Here is a 27,548-nt window from a genome sequence, read left to right as displayed (position 1 = left end):
TTCCTGCTCTGCACTGGGCTCCTTTCTTCATTATTCCTTACATTTTCTCATTTTTTTTGATGATGGATGAGCTTTGAACTGATGTTTTCAGAGCATTATCTCTAGTGCTGCCGAGATCCCCTCCCCGCATGTTAATAGCTAATTTAGTGCCCATCATTGTGTTTGTATAATTAGGGCTCTTTTCCCCCAAGTGCATTCGTTTCCTTTTGTCACTGCTGAATTTCTTCTGCCGAGTTCTTGCCCAGTCATTCGGCACCTGGAGATCTTCTGTCACTCGCCGCCAGCGACTGCAGCTCTGGCAAACCCGGCTGATCTGGGGATGCTGGGACGTCCTGTGTCACTCGTCACCCCCTGCCCCAGCCCGTGGGGTGCTCAGGGCAGCTCCTTGTTCAGCATCATCAGGGTCGACATCCTCGGCATCCACCTCAGCCTGTGCCTGTCTGGGGATGTCACCCACGCTTTGTGCAGTGGGGGGTCACCCTTGGTGGGCCTGATGGATGCCACTGGGACAGGAGGGGACTGAGGGGACACTCAGCACAGTTTGCTCATGAGGGCAGAGGAGGGGCAGGCACTGATCTCTGCTCTGTGATGGCCAGGGACAGGACTCAAGGCAATGGCTGAGGCTGTGTCAGGGGAGGTTTAGGTTGGATCTCAGGAAAGGCTCTTCCCCCAGAGGGTGCTGGGCACTGCCCAGGCTCCCCAGGGAATGGGCACGGCCCCGAGGCTGCCAGAGCTCCAGGAGCGTTTGGGCAGCGCTGCCAGGGATGCCCAGGGTGGGATTGTTGGAGTGTCTGTGCAGGGCCAGGAGCTGGACTTGATGATCATTGTGACTCCATTCCCGCTCAGCATATTCTGTGATTTTCAGGCTGGATGGGGATTTTTGGAGGGGTTGAGCTCTGCTGCAGATCTCAGTACTCTTGGGCTGCCAGAGGCGTTTATCTCATGTCTCAGGAGGCTCTTTCCCAACTCCTGAGCAGCAGGGTTGGATCATGTGCTGTATGGAATGGTGGAGGGATGTGGCTTGAACTGCTGCTGCTTTGGCTGGAGCTTGGCCCAAGCTGATTTCAGCGCAGTGCAGGGAACCTGGGGAAGGAAAGCCAAGAAGGGATCTCAGCACAGCCACAGCTCTGTGTGGGGCCATTGAAAAAGGAAGGAGCCAGGCCCCCACTGGTGGTGCCAGGTCCTGTAGGAAGGAATAGCAGCTACAAGCTGCGGCTTGGGAGGCTCAGGATGGGCTTTGGAAAAGCAGAGAAGTTCCCAGAGAGGTTGAGCATCACCATCCTCAGAGACTTCCAAGGCTTGGCTGCAGGCAGCTGCCCTGAGCCCTTAGGACTGAGCCCTTCTGTGAGCTGGAGAGTGGCCTGGACACCTCAAAGGTGCCTTCCCACCATCCCTGCTGGGATGCCATGGGTGCTCCTGTGCCAGGACCATGATGCCAGCTTGACCCAAGCACCACCTCTGCTCTGGAGACAGAGTGAGCCCTGGTAGGGTGCTGGGGCCATCTTGAGGTAATGGGATTGCTCCTCAAGTAACAAGGGGTGAAACGAGGGGAAAAAGCCTCAAGTTGAGCCAGGGGAGGTTTACAGTGGATATTAGGAAAGATTTAATCACCAAAAGGGTTGTCAAACAGGAAGAGGCTTCCCAGGGCAGTGATGGAGTCACTGTTGGTGTGGCACCTGGGGACATGGTTTACGTGGTGGGGCATGGCAGTGCTGGGTTGGACTCAATGATCCCGGAGGACTTTTCCAACCTGAACTATTCTGTGATTCTAAATATGATCTTCAGGTGCATGAGGGGACAGAGGACCCCGGCATGGGTCAGCAGCACCCAGACCTGCTGTAAGTGGTAGGGAGTGGAAAATCTCTGCTGATAAAACAGTGAGCAGCAAGTGAGGAAGTTTGGGAGGTTGTGCCAAGCCACATCTCAGATGAAGAATTTAAATGCAAAATTTGTCTGTCCTGTAGCCTGAGGTCATAAAAATGCCTCCAGGTGAGCAAAAATGCCTCCAGGTGAGCAGAGCACCCTGCTCTGCAAGGTTCAAGTGGGATACGAAAAATAAACCTGGAGGATGCTGCAGGGAAAGACAAATGTGGTCCCAAGAGCTGTGGAAAATGCCCTTCCATTGGGGACTGAAAAGCTCTGTGGCTCAGTGACTTCTCCTAATGAAGATTAGGTGAGATGATTACCAAGAGGAAAGCCCAGCCTCTAAAGGGCTTTTGATCTTCCAAAGGAAGGGATAACAAGAACTGGTAGGGTTAAACTGAAGCTAAACAAATTTAAAAAATTAGGCATGTGTTTCTAAGTGATTAACCACTAGAGCAAGCTAATGAGATGAGGGACTTCTCCACGTTTTGGAGCATGTCAAACAAGATGGTTCATTGCTGGGCGTTGGGCTTTAGCTGAGGACCGGCCACCAGGGTATCAAAGAGCAAAGGGATGAGGGGCAGGACCCTGAACCCCAAATCTGTGCATGGCTGGGGAGGGCCCAGCCCCAGGGGCGCTGAGAAGACCCAGCAGTGCCTGTGAGAGCGTGGGCAATGTCCTCTCTGCCCTGGTCCTGCTGGCAGCAGCCACTGAGGGGACCTTTGTGCGGACATTGCCAACAGCCCATCCCGTGCCTCCCATCCCCTGTTGGCACCACGGGCACTGGGCTGCCCAGCTGGGGATGCTGGTGGAAAAGGAGGGAGGTGTCCTTAGGGTGTGACCTGTGTGATGGCCTTGGCAGCAGTGGTTCCTCCCTCTGGTGCCAGGGTGGAGAGATGCCCCCCTCCACTGCCTCCTGGGCTGCAGGAGGGCCCGAGGACAGCAAGTCCCCGGCGCAGCATCCTTTGGATCGTGGACTGGTTTGGGATGGAAGGGACCTTAAAGCTCATCTCGTTCCTTGCTCTGGTGCCATCTGTAATGCATCCCAGGACAGCCCTTGCTTCCCCCCCAGCCCTGCTGCTGCATCCCTCCCCTGCCCAAGGACCTTTGCTCCGGCCAGCCCCACCACACCCACACCAATTCCCCGTGTCCTGTCCTGCACCCAGGGCCTGGCAGTGTCTCCTGGGTGGGATGGGGCAGAGGCCAAAGGCTCCTGCGAGCCCCAGGTGCCTCCTGCCACATGTGCTGCCCTTGCCTGCCCACCGGGGCGGTGACAGCCCAGCCTGGCCCCTCGGGACACTGCAGCACCAGCGGCTCAGCACTGGGAGCCCCGGGCTGCAGCAGGGCTGCAGAGCTCTGCTCTGTGACCCCCGCCCTGCTGCAGGGAAGAGCAGCAGCACTGGACTGATTTGCCTTCATTAACCAGATTAGCTGCTTTAATCTGCTGAAAGTGAGAGGCGCTCGGTGCCACCCGGGAGCGCCGCGCAGGGGATGGACGGATGGATGGATGGATGGATGTCAGTGGGAGCGGGGTGGAGGCAGCAGGGAGCCTCTGCCTGCTTCTCTTGCTGTTTGCCCTTGCATGGACAGATTTACCCCTTCTCCTCCCACCCCTTCTCCACCCCTTTCCTTTGTGCGGATGGAGAAGCATGCGAGGGATTACGCTGTTCCCGTGCTGTCCTCCCATCAATCCCTCCATGGATAGATCCTGAGCCTGAGTGTTCGACCACCCTCAGCTTTTCTGCATCAGACAAGGAGGTGTGGGGTAAAGGGTCAAATCCCTCCATCGCTGGGTCAATTATTTCAATCTCCCAACCAAAAAAATGCCCTTTCTTGCCCAGCCGTGTGTGTCCAGCTCCAGTAAAGGGGTCTGTGGTCAGCAGGGTGGTGCCCTCAAGGCAGGAGGTCTGGCAGGGCATCGTCTGCACCTGCACATGCAGGAAATGTCCCCTGGCTGGGCAGGACCCCATGCCACGACCAGGAGCTCTGTCCTTTAGGTCTGTCCCCAAGTGGGGTCAGGTGTGCTCATCTCCACTTTACAAACCACGGGTGGACCAAGCGTGTTCCATCCTGGAGGATGAAGGCTCCTCCCTACATCTATCTCCAGATAGAAATCACCTCTCCAGATAAAAATCACCTCTCCTATGTGTTTCATTGCTGTTACTCTGTTTCCTCCCCCACAGAAGGGGAGCAGGGTTGCCCAGGACTGACCCAATCCTCTTTGGGTCATGGAATGCCCTTGAAGGATATGAATTCCTGCCCACCAAAAGTGAAGGCTGTAGTTTCCAAACTGGGAGCGTGATTAAAAACAAAAGCCTGGGAGCAATGGGAATGTGTCTTGGGCTTGAGGATTTTTCTTTTTTCCCTTGTGCCGTCTGTGGTTTTTCTGGAGGAAGCCAGGGATGAGTGGAAGGTGTTCCTGCCCATGGCAGGGGAGTTGGAATGAAATGATCTTTAAGGTCCCTTCCAACCCAACCCATCCTGTGTTTCCTGTGGCTGTAAGGGACACAAGGAGTCTGGGGCAAAGCTGGGATGCAAAAGCCAAATCCCAGCCCTGAGCTCTAACCCTCCACTCTCTGCCTCCGCTCTGCATCACTGCTTTTCATTTCTTGGTGCACTCCAGCTCTTTTTTTGCCCAATGAGAAAAGGATCATGCAAATGATTTGCCCCAAGGGATTCCTGGAAGCTGTTTAAGCTAGCAAATGCCGCCTTCTCCCCAGCTGTGCCAGGCAACTCCGTGTGTTCATGAATTTCCCCTCCCCTAAGTGCAGGAAGGGGCTGACAGATGTTAACACACGATCAGTGTCTCAGGAGAGAGGAATTAAAGCCACACTGGACCCTTCGAAGACACACATTAGTGTCAGAAATTTCTAATCAATCAGCTGGGAGCCTCCTGGGGTCAGAAGCCTCTTTGAAATTCAAATGGAGAATGGCTCCTAATGGGTTTTATTTTGATTGCTATAAATTGATTAGCGTTAAGATAAACAAGTTTTGTTTCTTTCTGAAAGCTCTAAATATGCTCTGGGGGAGGAGGAGCAGTGGAGTCTGATTGCTTCCCATTAGGATGTCCCCTCTTGGCTCCCACCCATCACCCATTTGCACACCCACAGGAGACACCTTTTTCCTCCAGAGCTGGCTAAAACACAGAACCACAGCATGGTTTGGGTTGGAAGGGACCTTAAACCTCATCTGGTTCCACCCCCTGCCATGGGCAGGGGTGCCCTCCACTAGCCCAGGGTGGTGCTGTTGGAAGCATCATCCGCAGGGTTTCTTGCGGTGCTGGAGCAGGGTACGGGTTAGAGAAGGCCTGAGCACCTTCCTGTGTTTTCCACGGTGAGAAGTGAAGGTGCAGCTTGGTTCTGGGTGTGTGGGGGGAATGTGACCGTGTTGGAGGGATGTGCAAGGTTTGGGGGTTGGCACAGCCCGGCAGCTGGACTATCTTTGGGAGATGCTCCATCGCAGCTGCATTTCCTCTGGGTGACAACTCAGCACTCAACACTGTGACTGTCACCAGGCACAGGAGCACTCCCGTGTCCCAGGACCCTGCTAGGGGCTGTGTGGGGCAGGCAGGCCCTGTGGCTGGGGTGATACCAGGCAGCCAAAGAGCTCACGGGGGGCTGAAGTCAGCAGGCTGGGGGTGCAGTGGGGTGCATGGTGCCCATGGCTCATGCTGCACTATGAGTGGGCGCAGCCCAAGAGCCACTGGTGGCTCCCTCAGCTCCCTCTGTGCTCCTGCACCCTGTGTGAGCTCCCTTCAGCCTCCCTGTTATCCCTACAGCCCTGTGTGAGCTCCCTTCAGCCTCCCTGTTATCCCTACAGCCCTGTGTGAGCTCCCTTCAGCCTCCCTGTTAGCCCTACAGCCCTGTGGGAGCTCCCTTCAGCCTCCCTGTTAGCCCTACAGCCCTGTGGGAGCTCCTTTCAGCCTGTGTGTGTGTCCCTACAACCTCTGCTCCCTACACCCTGTGTGTGCTCCCTGCAGTCTGTTGTGTGCTCCCTGTGGGCTGTTGGAGATCCCTACAGCCTGTCTGTGCTCTGTGCGGTGTGTGTGTGCTTCCCACAACCTGTTTGTGCTTCCTACAACCCCTGTGTGTGCCCCACACAATCCTGTGTGTGCCCCATACAACCCTGTGTGTGCCCCACACAATCCTGTGTGTGCCCAACACAATCCTGTGTGTGCCCCATACAACCCTGTGTGTGCCCCACACAGTTGCTGTGTGGGGTCTCTACAAGCACGTGTGGAGTTCCTACAACCGTGTGTGGAGTTCCTACAAGCACGTGTGGAGTTCCCGCAGCATGTGCTCTCTGCAGCACCTGTGTGCTCCCTGTAACCTTTGTGTCCCCCAGAACCCTCTGCCTGCCTCGAACACCCACGTTCTGATCCCTGCAGCCCTCGTGTGTTCTCCCAGCAGTTGCTGTGCATGTTCCTTATAACCAGGCTGTGCCCCCTGGAGTACCAGCTGTGCTCCCGACAGTCCTGAGTGCTCCCAGCCAAGGATCTCAGTGGTTTTTCAGTGTCCTCCAGCCTTATTCTTTGTGTCCCAACTCTGGCCTCAATGGTGGGATGGGAGCGTGTCCAGGGAAGGAAAAGGACTGAGGAAGGGTCTGGAGCTCCAGAAGCAGCTGAGGGAGCTGGGAAAGGGGCTCAGCCTGGAGCAAAGGAGGCTCAGGGGGGACCTTGTGGCTCTGCACAACTCCCTGAGAGGAGGGGGCAGCCGGGGGGGTCGGGCTCTGCTCGCAGGGAACAGGGACAGGAGGAGAGGGAACGGCCTCAAACCCTCAAACTGTGCTGGGGAAGTTCAGGCTGGATACTGGAAAAATTTCTTCATGAAAAAGGTGATCATGCACTGAACCAGGCTGCCCAGGGCAGTGATGGAGTCACCATCCCTGGAAGCGTTCAAAAAACATGTGGGTGTGGCACTTGGGGACGTGGGTTAGTGGTGAACACAGCAGAGCTGGGTTGACAGTTGGACTCAGTGATCTTAGAGGGCTTTTCCAACCCCAACAACTCCATAATTCTATCTCCTAGTACCTTTTCAAGGCTTAGGATGAGGAGAAACAAGGTCTGTCCATCTTGTGGGAGTCAGTGGGTGCCAGTTTTAGGAAGTGCTGTGGGTGGATGCTGGGCATTACTCAGCTTCCTGACAGTGACACGGGGCAAGGTGTCCATGAGGGACATGGCCAGCGCTCACAGGGGGTGCTGGGCTGTCCTGCTGTGCATGGTGCTGTGGGGGGGCCCTCCTGGCTATGGGGCACAGGGTGGGGACGGCGTATTTCTGTCAGTGGTGGCTGTGTCTCTGTGCTGGGTGGTGGTGAGGGTCTCTCTCTTGGTGGTGGTGAGGCTCTCAGTGTTGGTGGTGAGGGTCTCACTGGTGCTGGTGGTGAGGGCCCTGCTGGTGGTGGTGGTGAGGCTCTCACAGGTGGTGGGGAGTGTCTCGGTGGTGGTGAGGGTGACACCCTTGTTGGTGACAGTGTTTCTGCGGGGTGGTGACAAGGCGGGACACGCCCCCGGGGGAGGTGACCGAGTGATCCCGTGTGCTCTGCTGCACGTGAAGCCCAGGAGATCAGCAGTTCATATTTCTGTACTGAACAGGGAGCTGACATTAATGAACAGCTAATTAACATCACAGGGCTTGATGGTTGCAGTGTCAGCGTCCCTAATTAGTCTCGCACTAATCTGCTTTAATTAACTGTCCCTGTCGCGGTTTTAATTTAATTTTCAGCTCTAGACCAGCGAGAGCAGTCCTGGGAGTATCTGGGTTCCAGTTCCATGGCACTGCCTGTGCTGGGATGGACTGGAGGGCAGTGGTGGCCAGCACAGGGCCCTGCTGTGCTCTGTGTGCTGGTGCTTCCCAGGGATGAGCAGTCCCCAGGGCACAGCCCCAGCCCAGCGTGTGCCCCCAGGACAGGCTGTGTGGGCTGGACCAGGGCCCGTGGTCAGGCTGAGGGACACACCATGAGCTGCCTCCAGCCCTCTCCCGCTGCCGGATTGTGCGTGCAGCCTGGTCTGTGGTTTGGTGATCCCTGCTCTGGACACGGGGAGAGCCAGGGGTTCCCTGGGACAGCTGTGCCCGCTTGGATTTGCTGCTCACTGCCTGGAGGGACCAGTCAGACCCCATGGTTTGGGTTGGGAGGGACCTTAAAGCTCATCCAGTCCCACCTCTGCCACGGCAGGGACACCTCCCACTATCCCAGGCTGCTCCAAGCACTGTCCAACCTGGCCTTGGACACTGCCAGGGATCCAGGGGCAGCCACAGCTGCTCTGGGCACCCTGTGCCAGGGCCTCCCCACCCTCACAGGGAAGAATTTCTAATCTAAACCTCTTCTCTTTCACTTTAAAGCCAGAAGTCCTCGACTGGAGCTCCTGGTACAGAAATGCCCAAAGACAAATGAAGGTGCCCAGTGGCATGAGAGCCATGGGCCTTCCACAGCTGCCAGCCAAGCACGGAGCAGTGACAGCTCCTTGTGTCTCTGTCTCAAGGAGACCTCACATCACTGGTCCTGGGCTCCTCTATGAGGAAAGGCTGGGAGAGCTGGGGGTGCTCACCTGCACAAGAGAAGGCTCCAGGGAGAGCTCAGAGCCCCTTGCAGGGCCTAAAGGGGCTCCAGGAGAGTTGGAGAGGGACTGGGAACAGGGGATGGAGGGACACGACACAGGGAATGGACAGAAGGCAGGCTTAGATGGGATATTGGGAAGGAATTCTCCCCTGTGAGGGTGGGGAGGCCCTGGCACAGGGTGCCCAGAGCAGCTGGGGCTGCCCCTGGATCCCTGGCAGTGTCCAAGGCCAGGTTGGATGGGGCTTGGAGCAGCCTGGGATAGTGGAAGGGGTCCCTGCCCATGGCAGCGGGTGGAACATGATGATCTTTAACGTCCCTTCAACCCAAACCAGTCTGGGGTTCTGTGAGTTTTCTCATCACTTTTTTGGTACCTCCTCCCAGAGGTGCCATCCATCCATACCTCGTGTTGGACCAGCCAGAGAGCAAGAGCAGGGCCAGCAGCGCAGGAGGACAGCGTGAGGGACCAGCACGGGAGCAGAGCAGTCTCCACATTCCATCCTACCGTGATGATCACGAGGGTTGCTGAGGTCCCTGTGTGGAAGGATGGCAGGGCACCAGCTGGGGGCACACGTACCCATGGTTTGCCATGGGAGCAGGTGAAATCACAGGAGCAAAAGCAGTGGCCTGAGGTACCCCAGAGAGTGGGGGGAGGAGAAGTCACAAGGTAGGAAGAGTCGAAGCATCCTAAAGATGCTGGAGGAGCTTGTGTTTAGTCCTGGCAGAGTTGCTGATGGCAAAACAGGGTCTCTTGGTCCTTGTCCTGCCAAGCAGAGCTCTGCCTAGCAAGCTGCCTGCAGTCAGTCTGTGTGTCCTTGCCCGTGACATTGCCTTTCTGTGGAAACCCAGGCTCTGCAGCATTGCAGAGGGAGCCAAAAGAAGCAGGAGCAGATTGGAAGAGTCCTCTAAGACCATCGGGTCCAACTGTTCATGCAGCACTGCCAGGTCCACCACTAAATCCTGTCCCTGAGCACCACCTCTAAACCTGCTTTGAACACTTCCAGGGATGGTGAGCACTGCCCAGGGCAGCCTGGTCCAATACCCTTTCCATGAAGAAATTTTTCCTGATACCCAATCTAAACCTTCCTTGGCACGACTTGATGCCATTTCCTCTTGTCCCATCACTTGTTACTGGGAGAAGAGTCCAGCCCCTACCTTACAACCACCTCCTTACAAGCAGTTGTTGAGAGCAGTGAGGTCCTCCCCTACTAGTAAGGCAATTCCTTGTTAACATCCCTGCGCTGCAGCACGTTCCTGCTGGGATGAAGGATGGGGATGTGTCAGGTTGGGGAATTTCAGGGGTTTGCACTCTGCTGGTGAGGATTACAGCAGGAGAGGGCTGGGATGTGCACTCCATGCTCCAGCCTGGCTCTGCTCGCTTCTCTCTGCTCCAGTCCCACATCCTTCATCAATCAGAGCTCAAATCTTCCCAAACAGGAGTGTCTCCCCACGGGACCTTCTCGGGGCAGGGTTAATCTGTACGAGCCAGTGGGGCCTTGCAAGCGGGAGCTGGCGCTTGGCAGCGTCCCAGGGAGCTGCACAGTGCTGGGCTTGGCTTGCCCGTCTGGATTAGTGGGGCTCTGCCATCTGTCCTGCTCCCAGCTCTGCCTGGAACTGCTCCAGGAGTCTCGTGCTTTGAAGAAAACCCTTCTCCGACCGCAGCCCCTTTTCCAAATATCCCAGCTGCTTCTCACCGAGGCAGCGTGGCTGCCTTCCCCCTCTCCTCTGCAGACAGAGGAAATCCTGGTGTCAGCCCCAGCCATGCCATGGGCTTTGGGAGTGGCTAACCTTGGGGAAAGGCAGTGAAGGTCCCTGGAGAACGACTGGGACCCCTCTCAGCCAAGTGAGCTCAGCGCTCGGGCAGCCTGAGGATTAAGAAGCCCAAATCTCTGCATTTTCGCTGCAGAGGGAAATTGTTGTTTGTGCCACACTGCCTGTGCAAGTTCTCACATCACATCCAGGCCTGACCCAATGCGTTGGGCACTCTCTGTCTTCAAAGGATCCCGGAATGGTTTGGGTTGAAAGGACCTTCAAGCTTATCTCATTCAAACCCCTGCCATGGGCAGGGACACCTTCCACTGTCCCCGCGTGCTTCACACGAGACGCCTGGCCTTGGACACTGCCAGGGATCCAGGAGCAGCCCCAGCTGCTCTGGGCACCCTGTGCCAGGGCCTCCAAACCCTCACAGGGAGGAATTCCTTCCCAATATCCCACCTAACCCTGCCCTCTGTCCATTTGAAGCCATTCCCTGTGTCCTGTCCCTCCATGCCTTGTCCCCAGTCCCTCTCCAGCTCTCCTGGAGCCCCTTTAGTCTCTGGAAGGGGCTCTGAGCTCTCCCTGGAGCCTTCTCTTCTCCAGGTGAACACCCCCAGCTCTCCCAGCCTGGCTCCAGAGCAGAGGGGCTTCAGCCCTTGGAGCAGCTCCGTGGCCTCCTCTGGACTTGTTCCAACACCTCCACGTCCTTCCCGTGCTGGGACCCCAGGGCTGGGGGCAGCTCTGCAGGGGCATCTCACCAGAGCTGAGAAGAGGGTCCTCTCCATCTGAGATCTTGTGGATCCATTGCTGCAGCTCCATGCTGGGCCCTCACACTCAGCCTGTTCTCTGAAGCCCCCTCGCTGTCTCCCATCCTGGTTTCTCTGTAGCACGTAATCCAAGAACCACGTTGTGCAGAACGGGGCTGGGAGGATGCTCCGAGTGTCTGAGCCCACTCTGCAGAGCCAAATAACACCAAGAAAAGGTATCAGGGGACTTTATTTCAAGTCGCTTGTTCCACTCTTCACCCCTGGCAGTGGTGCCATCACCTTGGCCAGGAGAGCTGAGCACCTCCTGCCCTTGGAGATCCTTTGGCATGGCATGATCCATGTGTCTGCTTCCCTGGAATGGCCTCACAGTGCGGGATTTCATAAACACCAGCAGCCGCATCACAGAGTTCCTTGGCTGAGCCTTAAAGCTCTTGGGTCCCAGTTATCTAATCCTGCTCGGGCAGCCCATAGCCGATGTTCCTCCTACACCAGGAGGAATGGAAAATTTTAGGGAAGTGTTGGTTATGAAACAATCCCTCTCCATGCACACACTATGTGATTAAATATCCCTTTCTTTCTGTGGCACAGTGGATGATTTTCCCATATTTTGGGGGCAGGCCCATCTCTTGACTATGGCTTCATTTTTCTTGTGTTCTTGATTCCCATCTTGTTGCTGTTAGTCTTAAGGACCCTGTTCTTTCCACTGCTTTTACCAACTGCTGTATTTCCTGCTGTTTTTCCTGCTGCCAGTTCATGACTTTTTAAGATGCATTTTTACTCCTTCACTGTCATTTTTGGTTCAGAATTAATTTTCATTATAAAAATATGAATTGCCTTTTCCTGGGGGCAGCAGCAACTTTATTTGAGGCTATTTTGGTTATTATTCACGGGGGTTCATTTGTACTCTCTGTCCTTGATGGCTTTGTTGGCATCTCTGGGAACCTGTTCCGTGCTCACGCCGGGGCTGGCAGCCAGCCCTCAAGCACAGGGGGAGAGCCCTGGAAATCTGGGAAGCAGGGAAGACCCTGATTTACAGAGAGTTACTTTAAATGCACAGAGGCAGGGGCTGGGTTCAACCTTCGCATGGCTGACACCAGCCAGCATCTCCCGACCTTCTCTTTGAGCGACCTCACATCTTTTCTGTCTCAAGTTCCTTGTGCTGCTTTCCAGTGGGAGTAGGAAGATCTTGGAGTTTGGACGTATGAAATCTGGTGGAAGAAAGCTTTCAGATGTGGAAGGTGCATTTTGATGGATGCAGGCAAAACCCACCCAAATAATGGGAATTATGAGCTGTTGAAAATTGCCTCTTCCCATCTGTTTTCCGGCATGCTCGGCTCTCAGATCCCTCCATTGAGCACTGCTCCTGATGGATTTAGAGAGATAATTATTTGCTGCTGGTTTTCCCTCATCAGAGCATCCTTTCAGAGAAAGTTATCAGTGGAATGGGGGCCTGGGGACTGAGGGCTCAGCTTCCTCCCTCTGATGTTGATCCCTCACAGCCCTCGATGCTGCACAAGCACTACAGCCCAATGACACATGGAGTGCACAGGGAATGTAGACAGTGGGAATTGCTCCTGGGTGTTTGTACAGCCATGAATTGTGGCAGTCGTTACACTCCTGCTACACAGGGAGGCTTTATAAAAGATTTCCTAGGAAATAATGTCTAAAATCCCTACTTTATCTTTCCTTACATGCACGTCCCTGGCACAGGGTGATCTTGACATGGCCATGCCGGTGGTTCTCATGTGTGGGATGGTTCAAGATGCTCTTTGGGAAGAGTTGGAGGTGACAGTGGTTTTCTTAGTCTTCATTGTACAGCCCCACATCGTATTTCCTGTTTTCTGTCAAAAATTCCTGTGTTGATTGCAGAGATGTGTCTTCCTTCCTTGGACTTCCTTGGTCAAGGGGCTGGAGCACAGGTCTCATGAGCAGTGGCTGAGGGGGCTGGGGGGGCTCAGGCTGGAGCAAAGGAGGCTCAGGGGGGACCTTGTGGCTCTGCACAAGTCCCTGACAGGAGGGGGCAGCCGGGGGGGTCGGGCTCTGCTGCCAGGGAACAGGGACAGGAGGAGAGGGAACGGCCTCAGGCTGGGCCAGGGGAGGTTTAGATTGGATATTAGGGAAAATTCCTTCACGGAAAGGGTGCTCAGACATTGACACTGGTTGCCCAGGGCAGTGATGGAATCACCAATCCCTGGAATTGTTCAATGTGTCTGTGGGTGTGGTATTTGGTGGTGGCCCTGGCAGTGCTGTGTTGGCAGTTGGACTCAGAGGATCTCAGAAGGCTTTTCAACCTTAATGATCCCAGCCATGAGGGGCCTGTTTCAATGGAGCCCCAGCTTTTTGGCAGCTCAGGTGCCTGTGGGCACAGCGATTTTGGGTTATCCTTGCAGTTCACTCTGCAAGAACAAACACAGTGTCCCAATGTCAGCTCACTGCTGGCTGGAGCTGCTTCAGCTCAGGTTGCTGGGGAAGCCCTGAAAACGTCTGAGCACCAGAAGTGTGGCTGTTGGGATGTGAGGGAATCCGAGGTGGCAGGGACAGATGGAGTTGTGGAGCGGAGCTGGAGTCGCAGGCTGGCTCTGCAGTCCCTGAGCCATGGTGGTAACAGCACCGAGGGGCTCCACTGTGGGGAAGGGACCTCGCTTCCACTGGGATTGCTTTAACAAAGGGGAAAGTGAATTTTTTCCCAGTCTGCTCCTGAAGACTATTCCTGGACCTTGAGAAGTGGAAGCTCAGTTGGCTGTGGGCAGCTGGAGTGGCAGGAAAGCAGCTCAGTTCCCAGGGAGAGGCTGTGACTGTCTCCGAGGATGTGGATCCCTGTTCTGGTCCCTCCTCCCAGTACTTGACCTCCCTCGTGGTGAAAAATGTCCTTGTGTCAAGCTGGAATTTTCCATGTGCCAGCTTGAGTCTTGCCTTCCTTCTGAGGTCTGGCTCCATCTTCCTCACACCCCGCAGACAGCAGCAAGGCCTCTCCTTTGCCTTTTCTTCTCCAGGCTCACATCCATCCTCAGCCTCTCCTTGCCCACCATGTGCTCCAGCATCCTGGTGGCCTTCCCTGGAACAGCCCTCCATTGCCAGTGCACTTGGGAGCTTTTTTTGGAGGAAGGTTGGTTCTCCTGAGGTTTTGCCTTTCCTAAGCCTCCTTCGGGGCATTTTGGCAAGCACAGGTGGGCAATGTGAACCGTGCTGCCTCCCCGCAGCTTCTCTACTCACTGCAGGCCAGGAAGGAAAGGTTCTGTGCAGCTCCTCCAGTGACTTAACCCACCATAATGGCCCATTTTTAATCACCCTTCTGCCAGTTCCGCTCAGCACCCAGGGCTGACACAGAGCAGTGCTGTCATCTGGAAAGTGGCTGCTGGCGCCAAACCAACTGGCACTTTGAACCTGTCCCAACTGGGTGCTAAGCAGCATTAAAATGTGATGATTAAACATGCCTGCTCCCACTCCAAGGGTTCCTGGCCACCCCCAGCTCCACCTGGAAGAGCTGCTTGTGCCCTGGGAAGGACACCTGGAGGGGGTCTGCAGGGCTCTGCTGGAGATGGGGAAGGGAGCGTGGGGTGGGAGGGCTCGTGGTGCGGGGGAAGTCAAGGCAGAGCGATTTGGGAATAGTGCCATTGGCTGCGCACTGGACTGGGGCCTCTGGGTCAGGTGGGGGTTCCTTCAGAGACCCCATTGCAGGCTCTGAAACTGCTCCTCCAACATCTGGGACAAGGGAGTGGAGACGAGACAGGTAAAAACATTGGGCAGCCGCAGATGCACGTGGAGTACCTGGAGGGGGAGGCACAAATCCATCCCGGGTCTGATCCTGGCTCTGCTCAGACCTGGGGATGTGCAGACACTGCCTGGTCCATGCCTGCTCTGGTGCCCCCAGTCCATGTCTGGTCCTGGGGGGTCTGTGCCTGTCCCCAGCACCCCCACAGTGCCGGGGTGTGACTCCAAATTGGCACCAGGATCATGGGGGCTGGGGACACTTAAAGGGCTCTTGTCCAGGAAAAGATCCCTTTTTGCTTTCCTGTTTCCTTTAGGATTAAAGTTGTTCTCCTTGGGCTGGAAACACGGAATGTTTGTCAAGTTTACGAGGGCTTCTAGAGAGGCTTTTAGAAAGAACATCCTATCCCTTCTTTTATAGGGCTGAGATAAGATTATCTTTGTTTTAACACCAATTAAAGCGGGAAGGATTTATAGGATTAGGGGATTTCCATCAGTGCAACTTTGATGTCACCACTTGCCTGCTTGGTTTGTTCCTTTCCCTGTGTTAAACCCTTGGGAAGTGTTCCTGTAATGGTTAACATTGCCCCTCTCCCAAGGCAGAGCTTTCCCAGGCACAAGCTTGGGGAAACAATTAAATAAGACCAAACAAAGGAACAAAATGTGAAGGTCCTGAATTCTTCGGGAGACCTCTAGGAGAAAGCTGGCTCAGAATAGTCAGTGTGAGTCCACAGTGCTTCAGTGTTTGCATCAAGAGAAAAGAGACGTGCTGCTGGCCTGAGCAGCGTGTTTGAAATATGAAAATAAAATCGTAGACTACCAGAATGGTTTGGGTTGGAAGGACCTTAAAGCTCATCCCAATCCACTCCCTGCCGTGAGCAGGGACACCTTCCACTGTCCCAGGCTGCTCCAAGCCCTGTCCAGCCTAGCCTTGGACACTCAGCCACAGCTGCTCTGGGCACCCTGTGCCAGGGCCTCCCCACCCTCACAGGGAAGAATTCCTTCCCAATATCCCACCTAACCCTGCCCTCTGTCCATTTGAAGCCATTCCCTGTGTCCTGTCCCTCCATGCCTTGTCCCCAGTCCCTCTCCAGCTCTCCTGGAGCCCGTTTAGGCCCTGCAAGGGGCTCGGAGCTCTCCCTGGAACCTTCTCTTCTCCAGGTGAGCACTCCCAGCTCTCCCAGCCTGGCTCCAGAGCAGAGGGGCTTCAGCCCTCAGAGCTTCTCTGTGGCTTTCTCTGGACTCACTCCAGCAGCTCCACGTCCTTCCTGTGCTGGGACCCCAGAGATGAAAGCAGTGCCCCAGTCCTCCCCCGCTCCATGCGAGTCACCCCAGGGCTCCCAGGCAATGCTGTTTTCCAGCCCCTGGAGCTCTGGTTCCTCCTGTGTGTGCCAAGCTGCCGAGACAAGGTTTGGAGGTTGACACTGTGCAGGCACTGGCAGCGTTCTGCTCCCCCCGTGCCTGGCACTGGGATTGCTCCTGGGCCAGCAGCCATTCCTGGGGTGGGGAATATCCTGCTTCAGGAGAGCACTGAGCTGCTGAGCTTGGCCTTGGAGCAGCTACATCCTGGGCTGCTCTTCAGGTGTCTGCAGGAGCCAGGAGTTTGAGGCATCTGCTGCCACCAGCACTGCGCTCCTGAGCTCTGAACTCACCCCCTGGTTTCAGCTTCCCACGGAGGCCTCTGGAAGTGTGCAGTGAGCTGAGCCTTTGGGCTGCATCCAGCCCTGGTCACAGCAGCATGATGGACACACAGATCCACATCTCCTTGGGACAGAACCAGAGAATCATGGAATCACTAAGGTTGGAAAAGCTCTCTAAGGTTGAGTCCAACCATTAACCCAGCACTGCCAGGGCCACCACTAACCCACGTCCCCAGGTGCCACATCCACATGTTTTTTGAGCGCTTCTGGGGATGGTGACTCCACCACTGCACGGGGCAGCCTGTGCAAGTACCTGACCATTCTTTCCATGACAAAATTTTCCTTAATATTCAATCTAAACCTCTCCTGGCACAATTTGAAGTTGTTTCCTCTTGTTCTTTTGCTTGATATCTGGGAGAGGAGACTGACCCCAAATAGGGACAGGGAAGTCCTCTCCCCTTGTGTATGGACAGCCCTGACAGGATAAAAATGCTGGATTATGGTCCTCTCCATCCGTACTCTGAGGATGTTGGTGACATCCCAGTCCCCCATGCTTAGGCAGGGACAGAAAACTTTCCATTTCTCTTTAAGAACCCGTGACAGGCTGGGGAGGCTGAACCAGGCTGACTGGGCAGGTAAGAAATTCCAGGCATTTCTCTCTGACAGCCAAATCCCATCAGCACTGATGGATGTGCCTCCCCCCAGCAGCACGGGGGGGACTCGCAGGTGTGTTGCCCACAGGTGTGCTGGGCTCACCAGATGCCTGAACTTGGGAGCAGTGCTGGAAGGGAGGTGACCTTGTGAACCCCGGGAACCTGCGGGGGGAGAATTTGCGGGGAAGCCTCTCCCAGGTGAGAGCTCAGCTCTGTGCTGGAGCACAGCACTGGGAGGGAGCTGCTGGGGCTGGGATGAGGCTGGTCCTGCCCAAGGCTGGGGATGCTCTCAGGAGAGCATGGAACTGTACCTGCGTGGATTTGGTGTGTGAGGAGCACCATCGGTTTGTCCCATGGTGTCCAAAGGATGGACCCTTGGCCCTTGGTCTGTGGAGCTTTGGGCTGAGGACAGCCTGGCCAGAGGTCAGGGTGTATTTATCCCTTGCAGGACCTTCCAGCGTGGTGTGTTTTGGGGAGCTCCCAGAGCAGGGCATCACTCTGCCCTGCCCTGTCCCCTCCAAACCTCTGTGACACCCCAGCACTAAGGTCCTGTCACAGCCCCACGCTCTCCCAGTACTGTCCCTCTTCCCGGGGACCAAGGGACACAGGAGATGATGCTGAGAATGAGATGTGAGCTCTTAAACCACTGCAAGCTGTGGACACATAGGGCACTTTTGAGGGAGTTGTGTCTGTGGGAGCCTGGGATGGAGCTGGGGCAGGTGAGGGGGCTGGTGGGGAGCACCATTGCAGGGAATGTGGAGTTTGGAGTGCTGGCACCTCCAGCTGTGAGGCTGGAGCAGCGGTGCCCGTGGGCAGGTGATGGGACCCAGGTGATGTCCTGGAGCTGCTGCTGAGGTGCAGGGTGTTGGCCCTGTCAGTGGGGACGTGTCTGTGAGCCAGGATGCTTTTGCAGCCTGTCCTGTCTTGCTTCCATTCCCATCCCATGGAGAATGATGGGGTTAAACAGGAACATTTGAGTTGGGACCTCTCCCGCTATTGACAATTCTGTAATCCACATCATGGAGGTTCCCCTCCAGTTAATCTCATTTAACCCTGTTTTCCCTCCTGTATTTCCCTCCCCTGCTCTCCAAATGCTGTCAGAGCTGTTGGCAGTGACAGCACCTGGCAGTGGCATTAATTGCTTATCTGAGGATGAGGTAACAGCGTAGGCTGCCAGTTAAATTTATCCCTAAGGAAACCGGAGGAGCCATGTGGCCCTGGGAGGGGACAGTGCAGAGAGCTGGCACCTACAGGTCCCACTCCTCGCTCTTTGCAAGCTGGCAGCCAGCTCCAGGACCCAGAGGGCTCAGGTGTCATCTCCTGCCTCCTCAAGGCCAGACCGAGTCCTCGTCCCTGCAGCACCCTCCAGGCTGGGGACACTGGGAAAGAGTTGGAAGTGGATCCAAAGGCAGTGTTGCTCCTTTGGGTTGTCCAAAGGCCACCCTTTCACTACGAGGACAAACACCATCAGGTGAGGGACAGGGGACAGGAACAAGCAGAGGATGGACAAATTTACAAGTGAGACAAAGTGAGACCTGTTTGGATGCAGAACTGAAAACAAGGGTCAAGGTGCGAGGGACAGAATGGAGCAGAATATGGGAAAAGTGACAATGTCATTGCAACACCCACCTCATCTTCCAAGCAGGGTATGGTTGATGAAAGGAAAAAGGAGGAAATTCAGAGCTGGTTGGACATAATAGTTCTGCATAGAACATCATAAATGGCTTTAAAGTGGAAGAGAGTAAATTTAGGTGGGAGATTGGGAAGGAATTCTCCCCTGTGAGGGTGGGGAGGCCCTGGCACAGGGTGCCCAGAGCAGCTGTGGCTGCCCCTGGATCCCTGGCAGTGCCCAAGGCCAGGTTGGATGGGGCTTGGAGCAGCCTGGGATAGTGGAAGGGAATTGAACCTGAGATGAGCTTTAAGGTCCCTTCAAGTCCAAACCATCCTGTCATTCCATGATTCCATGAAATACCCCACACCCCACAAACAGTAGAGAACCAGAAGTGCTGGTGAGGGAGGGTCTGGGGTCTCATGTCCAGCCCCCATTTGCACTGGGGCTGCCACCAGCATGAGCTCAAGGCAGCCGTGGAATTCTGCCCAAGGGTGGAACTCGACCACCCCTCTCCCAGGCCAGCACCATCTTTTGGAGAAGGGGATTTTCCTAATGTCCTGCCTGAACTTGTGGTCCTTGTCCTGTGTTGCAGGGTCTGGCACCCTGAGAAGTGTTTGGGTCTGTCGTCAGCAGGTGCAGTTAGATCCCCCCTTACCCCGGTATCCCCAGTTACGCCATCCAGCTCTTCCCACCTCCCCTATGTCCTGTGCCCCAGGGATGGCCGTCTTGGTGACCCTCCACTGGACTCTCCTGCTTCTCCATATCACCCTTGAACTGGGCAACCCTAGTCCAGCCATGGCAGCATCCCCATTGCCTGGCAAGGGAAAGGAAAATACCTTCCCCGATGTCCTGGCCATGCTCCTCCTGGCTTGGCCCAGGATATTGTTTTCATTATTCTCCATAAGAGCATATCTGTGGGACTCATTCCATGTGGGGTCAGAGTGGGAGCAGCACTGTGGGGTAGGGTTTGTGGGGTGATGAGGGTGCCTGTGGGACAGGGACCCCAAGGGCATGGAGGGGGGATCCCAAAAGCATGAAGAGGGACCCCGAACCCACAGAGGAGGGCGAGGGGCAGGATGTGGCCAGGGCGACCGGCCCTGGGTCCTGCAACAGCAGGGAAGCTGCAGAGCCAGCCCCCAGCCCCGGCCCCGCAGGGAGAAAGGAGCCAGTGGGGAGATAAGGCTGGGGATTTAAGGCTCCTGGCAGATCCTGACAGAGCCAGGACTGCCTGGTTTCCATCAGCCTTTAAAAATGCCTCGCTGGAGTGCAGGGATCCTTGCTGCCAGGAGAAACAGGGCCAGACAGAGGGGGCGAGGAGAATCCTTCCTTCCTCAGAGCCCTCAGCACAGGCTGAAGGTGCCATTTTAGGAACTTTATTGCAGGAGGGAGCTGTTTGCTCAGAGCTGTTTCCAGGAGGGCCCTGGGCTCTGAAGGCCAGGGCAGTTTGGGATGCAGAGGAGCCTGTTTGGAGCCTGCCCAGCTCACACTGGATTAATTAAACAGTTGGTTGGAGAGAGGCAGTGAGACACGAGGGAACAGGGAAACTCTCTGTGGCCCCTCCTGCACGTTTGGCCAAAGGCTTCTCCTGAGCCGTGGGTGCCTTTCCCTGCTGAGCTGCCCTGGGACAGGAGGGCTGGAAGCTTGGTGCCAGCAGCAGAGGTGGCCTTGCCTCCCACATCCTGGCATGGTCCTCTGCAGGGAGGGCAGGATCCTCCGTGGGTTCTTCCCTTCAGGAGCTGGACTTGATGATCCTTGTGGGTCCGCTCCAGCTGAGTTTGTTCTGTGGTTCTGTGATTCCCAAAGCATGTGCCTTCCCAGGCACGACCACCTTTCCATGCCCTGGGAATGAGTGAATGGGAAACAAGGACCCCCGGTGCTGCTCAGCATTCCCAGCCTTGCTGGAGAGAGCCACAGCCAGGACTGCAGGCTGCCTCCGAAGCCGTATCCCAGCGAGGCAGCCATCCAGGGATCTGTGCAGCAGCGAGGCAATTAAAGGTCCATCTGTCCCCTGTGAACCCCTGTTAGCGTCCCATTGGTGCTGGAGGTGTGGGAAACCGCTGCAGTGATGGGGCCAGAGACACCAGCACCGTAATTGCCCTCCAGGGATGAGAGATGCTCCGATAAAGTAAAAATTTCTGTGCTTTCGCTGGTTCCATTCCCTCTTTCCAAGCAGGAATTTCTAGGGATGTCCTTGCTGCAGGCCTAAGGAAAAGGAGCAATGTCCTAAAGCTGCTGTCACCTCCCAGGGCAGAAAGCTGGGGTGTCCTCATGTCTGTGTCAGGCTGGACATGAGGAAAAGGTTCATCCCCCAGAGGGTGCTGGGCACTGCCCAGGCTCCCCAGGGAATGGGCACAGCCCCGAGGCTGCCAGAGCTCCAGGAGCGTTTGGACAGCGCTGCTGGGGCTGCCCAGGGTGGGGTTGTTGGGGTGTCTGTGCAGGGCCAGGGGTGGGACTGATGATCCTTGTGGGCCCTTTCCAGCTGAGGATATTCTGTGATTCTGTGATGCTTCCAGCACATGGTGAGAACATTCCCATTGTTCAGGCAGAAGGGGGTTTAGCCCCTGTGTGAAGATTTCACTTTTGGTGTGCTGTTTACTCTGGAAACAAGAAATTGGGTGGATTCCAAAAGAAGAGCTGTTTTCTCACCCAGGGGATGACCTGGAGGGAGCAGAACAGTTTTGAACACAACGTTCATTTATTTTACTTCTGGAGGTTGTCATTACTTGAGAAAAATAAATCAGTAAAAAAAAGGGCTTTGCGTCAAATTTCAGTGATTTTCCTGTCTTTCCGCATGATTTCAGAACGTTTAACTTTGGAGAAGTCCTGATTTTTCCAGGATTGTTTTATCCCATGCGGGACCTACTGGGGAGGAGGGGACTTGCCAAAACTCCTGGCTGTGTTTTGGTGGCTCATGCAAAGAGTTTCAGCGTCCCAGCTCGGTATTTTTGAGGAACAACCACCGAGCCCCAGTTTTTATCCCTCTCCAGCCACTGACCTGTGCCAGGGCCAATGTGGGGAATGTTTTTATCCCTTGGAGTAGTCACTAAACTCCGCAGCCTGGGCACTTTTTGGATGTCTCTCTGTCTTGATGCAGAAGAAGCATTACAGGAAAGTAGCTATTTTTAAAATAAACCTCAGGAAGGTGAAAGAGGCCCCTGTCTGAAACCATCCTTGCAGCGATGACCCTGCATTTCGCCCAGGCTGCCAGACGAGAGCAATTTTATGTGTTGGTCTTTTTGTATGTGTCAAATATTGGTATTAGTGCAGGAAGCCTGTTATCATGTCCCCATCGCTGCTGGGGAATGCAGAACTGCCCAGCCATCACCTCTCCCAACAGCTTAACACGCTCTGAGATGGGCTGGTCCCGAGGGAACTGGGTCAGGAATGGAATCGAACGGGTGAGGGATTGATGGAAACGTCCAGGAACATGAGGAGAATCCCGTTTTTCAACAGCTCCTTTGACCATTACAGGAAGGAAGGACTGTGCAAATGGGAAGGCTGGTGGAATTTTTCTGTAGAGCTTTTCTCATTGGAAACTCAGGATAATTCCGGAGGAAGGGAGATGAAAAGTGAAAAAAAAAACCCTTCTTTTTTTCCTTTTTTCCCAAATGAAAAATAGCTACTTTTTAGCAATGGCTCTTGCTCACAGCAACCCCAGTGAATGCTTTTCCCAGGCTGTTTTCTGATCTGCCTCATTCCTGGGAGCCTTGGCAGGCGGCTGAAGGAGAAGTTTGTTAAACTTGTTTCAGCACAGGAACCACCTGGCTCCCCCCAGGCTCTTCAGGCTGTGTCAGAATTAACAGCAGCAGAAAGTCACAACAGGAGTAACCACAGAGGAACGCTCCGAGCCGAGCTTTTCCTTGGGCACTGGTGATCCCTGGGCTTGGAGGGGACTTTCTGGTGCTGAGAGCTTTGCAGGGCTGTTTTTATCCATGAGTGCTGGTTCTGGGAGTGCTGGATCACAGCGTGGTCCAGCCTTCACCACCACCAGCTGTAGGCACCACACACCCCCATGGCCCCCTCGCCCACCCTGTGGGGCTGGACACACGTGGGGTTGAGGGCCCGCTGCTACTGCTCAGCAGAGCCAGCAATTCATTTGTAATATTGAGTCATAAAATCATTAAGGTTGGAAATGCCCCCTAGGATCATCAACCCAGCACTGCCGTGTCCACCACTAAGCCATGTCCCACATCTACAAAGTCATGAAGACAAAACTCTGTGGGGAGTTGCAAAAGGACCCTATGAGACAGCGTGACCAGGGAGTGAGAAGGCAGTTGGAATTGAAAAGACTTGAGGTGATACAAATGGGAGAAAACAACCCCAGGTTCATGGAATGGTGGAATCACAGAATGGTTTGGGCTTGGAGGTGCCTTAAAGACCATCTGCCATGGGCAGGGGCATCTTCCAGTTGACCAGTTCACACACACCTGCACAGAGATGAGCTGGGAGTTGGCCCGGTGTCCCTCACGACAGATCTTGGGGCTTTCACAGTCGGTACCATCATGGTTAAAAAATAATGTGGGCACTGCTGAAGAAAGAAGAGAATAAAACAGTGAATGTTGTTATGCAGTGTGGAGCATGACAGTGGTTTGGACAACCCTAGAGGTCGTGGACAAGGTGGATGGTGATTGAGCGTCCATTGGCAACGGAGGTGTGGGATGGCATCAGGAATGGCAGCTTGGCTTCGAAGCAGAGAGCAGCAGTTTCTTCCTGCAGCAAGTGGTTACAGCACAGGGCTCTTTGGGGCTCAAACGGGTGCAGGACATTTGCAGGGAATACAAAAATGAGTGGGTAACTTAGTGGGAGAAACACCCACGTGGGGTGTTGAGTGCAAGGAGCTGCATCTTAGAAAGGAGTGGGGAAGTGTTGTGGGCAACACGTGCACCTGGTTCATGCCTTGCTCCTTGGGTGGTCATGGAATCATGGAATATCCTGGGCTGGAAGGAACCCACAGGGATCAAATCCAACCCTTGACCCTGCACAGACACCCCAGCAATCCCACCTTGTGCCTGGCAATGCTGTCAAATGTTCCTGGAGCTCTGGCAGCCTCGGGGCCGTGCCCATTCCCTGGGGAGCCTGGGCAGTGCCCAGCACCCTCTGGGGGAAGAACCTTTCCTGAGATCCAACCTAAACCCCCCTGACAGGTGCTGTTGAGGGGAGGATTCTGGTGTCCGTGGTCTGATCTGGTACAGCCACTCACATCTTCTTATGTGGCAGTGGCTAAAAATCTGCTCTGCATCCCTACAACCCCTGTTCTGCACTCATGGCTGGGGAGTGGGGACAGAGGTGTCTGCAGGGGGACCCATCTCTGCAGGTGCCTTCACAGGGCCTTCCAACCAGCTGCTCCTTCTCCACTGTGTTCACTTCCAGTTGTCAGGATTTCCTTTGGGCTCTGCAAAGCCCCAAGGGTTGTTTTGGCAGCAGTGTTGGGCTCCAGGCATCCCCCCAGCCCCCTTCTTGTTGCTCACACTGCTCTCCTTCTCTTCCAGGCTGCCCCTTGGGGACATTCAAGGCCAGCCAGGGGGATGAAGGGTGTGTCCACTGCCCCATCAACAGCCGGACAACCTCGGAAGGGGCCACAAACTGCGTGTGCCGAAATGGATATTACCGGGCCGACGCCGATCCCGTGGACATGCCGTGCACCAGTATGTGGGTCTGGGCAACTGGGAGGGGACCATGTGGTGGGGAAAGGAGATGATCATCAGTCAAAGCACCGAGAGATGCTTGACAAAGGTGTCTATCCCAGTGGGGTGTACTACACAACCTACTACACAAACTGACTGGTAAATTTTGCCAGGGCTGTCGTGATGCCTTGAGAGGCCACCTAAAAACAGAGACTAGACAGGACTAAGGGAATAAAGGTAATTATTTATTTGAAAGGCCTTGAAAGGTACACCCGGGGGAGGCAGAGGCTGTTGCCAAGACGGACCCCAAGATGGACAACAGGTCATGAGTTCTTCACACTTTTATAGGTTTGGTTCATTTGCATATCAGGGTTAATTCTCCAATTAAAGCTTCAGTTTAATGATGTGGTTTTAGTTTCCCCTCAGCTTGCCCTGCTCTCAGAAATTTTTGGTTTATACTTTTTGGGCCCAGGACAGTCTGAGTGTCCTTGAAGAGCAGGCCTGGAGAGGCTTTGTTATGTCTACCCAGCACGAGAGAGCAGAAGTTAACAGGCTCCAAGAAACTCCAGAGTTACACACCAGGCAGTGCAGGATTTGAAAAGTAAAAAAGTTAAAACCTAAGGCATCGGTCACACAATCCAATTAGCCTGGGATAAGAGGACTGGTTTTATTCCCACTCTTGCCTTTGGATGTCCAGCTTGCTGCACACATCCCTGACACCAAGAGAAGCACCCGGGTCAGCTCACGCAGAGTTCTGCCCAGGGATGGGGAGCAGGGCGGGTGCAGCTGTCTCACACCTTCCTGTCTGTTCCCTTTCCAGCCATCCCGTCCGCCCCCCAGGCCGTGATCTCCAGCGTGAACGAGACGTCCCTGATGCTGGAGTGGAGCCCTCCGCGGGACTCCGGGGGCCGGGAGGACCTGGTGTACAACATCATCTGCAAGAGCTGCGGCGCGGGGCGCGGGGCCTGCACGCGCTGCGGGGACAACGTGCAGTTCGCCCCGCGCCAGCTGGGCCTCACCGAGCCCCGCATCTACATCAGCGACCTGCTGGCACACACCCAGTACACCTTCGAGATCCAGGCCGTCAACGGCGTCACCGACCAGAGCCCCTTCTCCCCGCAGTTCGCCTCCGTCAACATCACCACCAACCAGGCCGGTAAGGCCCAGAGCGGTGCCCTCAGCAGAGCTCCCCACGCCGGGGTGGGGTGGGCAGCATCTCAGGGCTGTGCTGGCTGAGCCCCTGTGGGCTGGAAGGGGACAAGAGGTGGGGTGAGGTGTTGCTTATTCTGTAATGTTAGTGGCACTGAAGGTGCCTGGCAATTTTCGGGTGAATCCCAAGCCCTGGGTGTGAAAATATCCCTTATTTCAGTGAAAAGCTGGAGTGTGCCCCAAGGCAGAGCTGCCTCCCCATCACAGCAGCAGAACAGCTCGTGGCACTGTCCCCTGGTGTCACAGCATCACTCTCCAGTGCTGGGTGTGTGGCTGGGCCTGAGGCTGTTGCCTCAGAGCATCGTTGCAGGCACCGTCAAGAGCGTTGCAGACACACTCCCGGTTCCTGGGGAGGGAAGGTGAGGTGGCTCCAGCATTTCGATAGGAGCTGCAACCCCTGCTTGGACTGTAGAGAGAGCCAGGACAGACTGAGAAAGCCAAGGAGAGCTGCACAGAAGAGGGGCTGGGAGATGAATATTTGGGATAATGGTCTGGGAATCTGCTCCAGTTCCTGTGCCACTGCAGAGTCGCTTGGTGAAGCAGCTGGAGCACAGAGCTGGGAGGGTTTCATTCAGGATCTCCAGCTCTGTGCAGGGTGGCTTTGCTGTGGGAAGGGGTGGTCAGAGTGGCTGGCAGTGCTGCTCCCAGGAGGGTCACCAGCAGCCCCCTGGCAGCTGTGCTGGTGGCAGGGAGCCCCACCGAGCTGCTGGCCAGGGGCTGCCTTCCCAGCCCACCTGGAAGCCATCTGGAAGCTGGGCACGGCTGGGGCTGGGGCTTGGCTTAATGGGATTGAGGTGGAAGGATGCCAGTGAGGCACAGCCCTGCTTGGGAGTAGGAGAGACTCTGGTTCCTCTGAAGCTGCCCTGGACGCTACCTGACCCCCAGGGCTGAATTTGGCAGCTGTGGGTGAATTGCCTGGAGGCTGTGGTGTGTTCTGGCTGCAGGGGATGGTGGGTGGGGTAAAACAGCAGTGGGGCAGGTGGGCATCACCTGGGCATCACTTCCAGAGGGAACCTGCAAATGTGTCTGGGTGAACCATTACGGTGCCCTCTGATCTGGAGTTAGCTCAGGAGCAGGGTCAGGGTGTTTTTGAAGCCCTGAGAGCAGGTCTGACATGGGGTGAGCTGTGCTTTGGCTCCAAGCGGGGCCAGGTCTGCCCCCGGGGAGGAGAGGGGAGCAGGTCTGGGTGACCAGCTTCCTTTACCTGATGGAGATGGGGTGGCTGTAATGCTGCCTCGAGCTGGGAAGGGACTCTGCACCCTCCCACCGTGGTCCTGCACTATGGATTAATAATTGGATGCTCATATTTTGTACTTGCATTTCTCTGCTGTGCTTGAACCTTCATGTATCACCCGTGGCTGCTCCCACCTGAGCAAAACCAGTGAGCTGAAGCACAGGCGAATCCTTTTCAGTCCCCTGGATCCTCCTCCTTGTGTTTTCCTGGTTTGACACTCCTTTATTATCAGGGCTCACACTTCCCAGCCTGTGTGATGTCTCTCTTAATGTATCTATTCATTAGCACTAAACACTAACTGTCTGGTTGCTAATTCCTCTGTAATTAGAGGCTCTGAATTCTTCTGCTTACACTCGGCACTGCCTGGCAGCCTTGATGTAGATCATTAGCAGTTGGTAACAGAAGCTGCAGACACAAAGGCAGAGCTGGGACAGGAGAATGGAGGGTGTTGGGGGAGAGGAGAGGGAGCAGAGAGGGAGGATGAGCCTCCCTCTGCCGTGGCTCTGGGTGGAGCAGCCAGCTGGGGCTCCACCGTTCAACGTCTGATGGGGTTGTGCTCCTGCCACAGCTGGACAAAGCAAAGTGCCCACACCCCTCGGGGTCCTGCAGCCCTGCAGGAAGCAAGGAAAATCCTCCTGGTTCCCCCAGGGGCACACGGGGACTGCTGGGGACCCCGTGTGCTGTGGGACTGAGGAGAGATGCCTCGTCACCAGCAGCATCCAAAACCTTCAGGTGTCACCAGTTCTTCAGCACCCACATGTACAAGGGCCTGGAGTGCCAGGACACAGGGAATGGCTTCCCACTGCCAGAGAGCAGGAAGGAATTGTTCCCTGTGAGGTTGGGGAGGCCCTGGCACAGGGTGCCCAGAGAAGCGGCAGCTGTCCCATCCCTGGAATTGTCCAAGGTTGGGTGAGTCTTGGAGAAACACGGG

At 55.4% G+C, this 27,548-nt stretch overlaps 1 protein-coding gene across 4 annotated transcripts in view; it reads left to right on the top strand.

Moving 5' to 3' along the window:
• EPHB2 (EPH receptor B2) overlaps positions 1–27,548 on the top strand; it is an 89,442-nt gene that overhangs the window by 20,301 nt on the left and 41,593 nt on the right. For all 4 annotated transcript variants that reach the window (XM_017735107.1, XM_017735106.1, XM_017735105.1 and 1 more), the window contains exons 3-4: positions 24,040–24,195; positions 24,995–25,330. In XM_017735107.1, coding sequence (XP_017590596.1) covers positions 24,040–24,195; positions 24,995–25,330 — 492 coding nt within the window. The remainder of the gene's footprint in view (positions 1–24,039; positions 24,196–24,994; positions 25,331–27,548) is intronic.

The sequence above is a fragment of the Corvus brachyrhynchos genome, unplaced genomic scaffold (genome assembly GCF_000691975.1).
Source record: "Corvus brachyrhynchos isolate BGI_N302 unplaced genomic scaffold, ASM69197v1 scaffold525, whole genome shotgun sequence".
NCBI classification, from domain to species: Eukaryota; Metazoa; Chordata; class Aves; order Passeriformes; family Corvidae; genus Corvus; species Corvus brachyrhynchos.
Note: the sequence above shows the minus strand (reverse complement) of the source record. Positions and strands in the feature narration are given on the sequence as shown.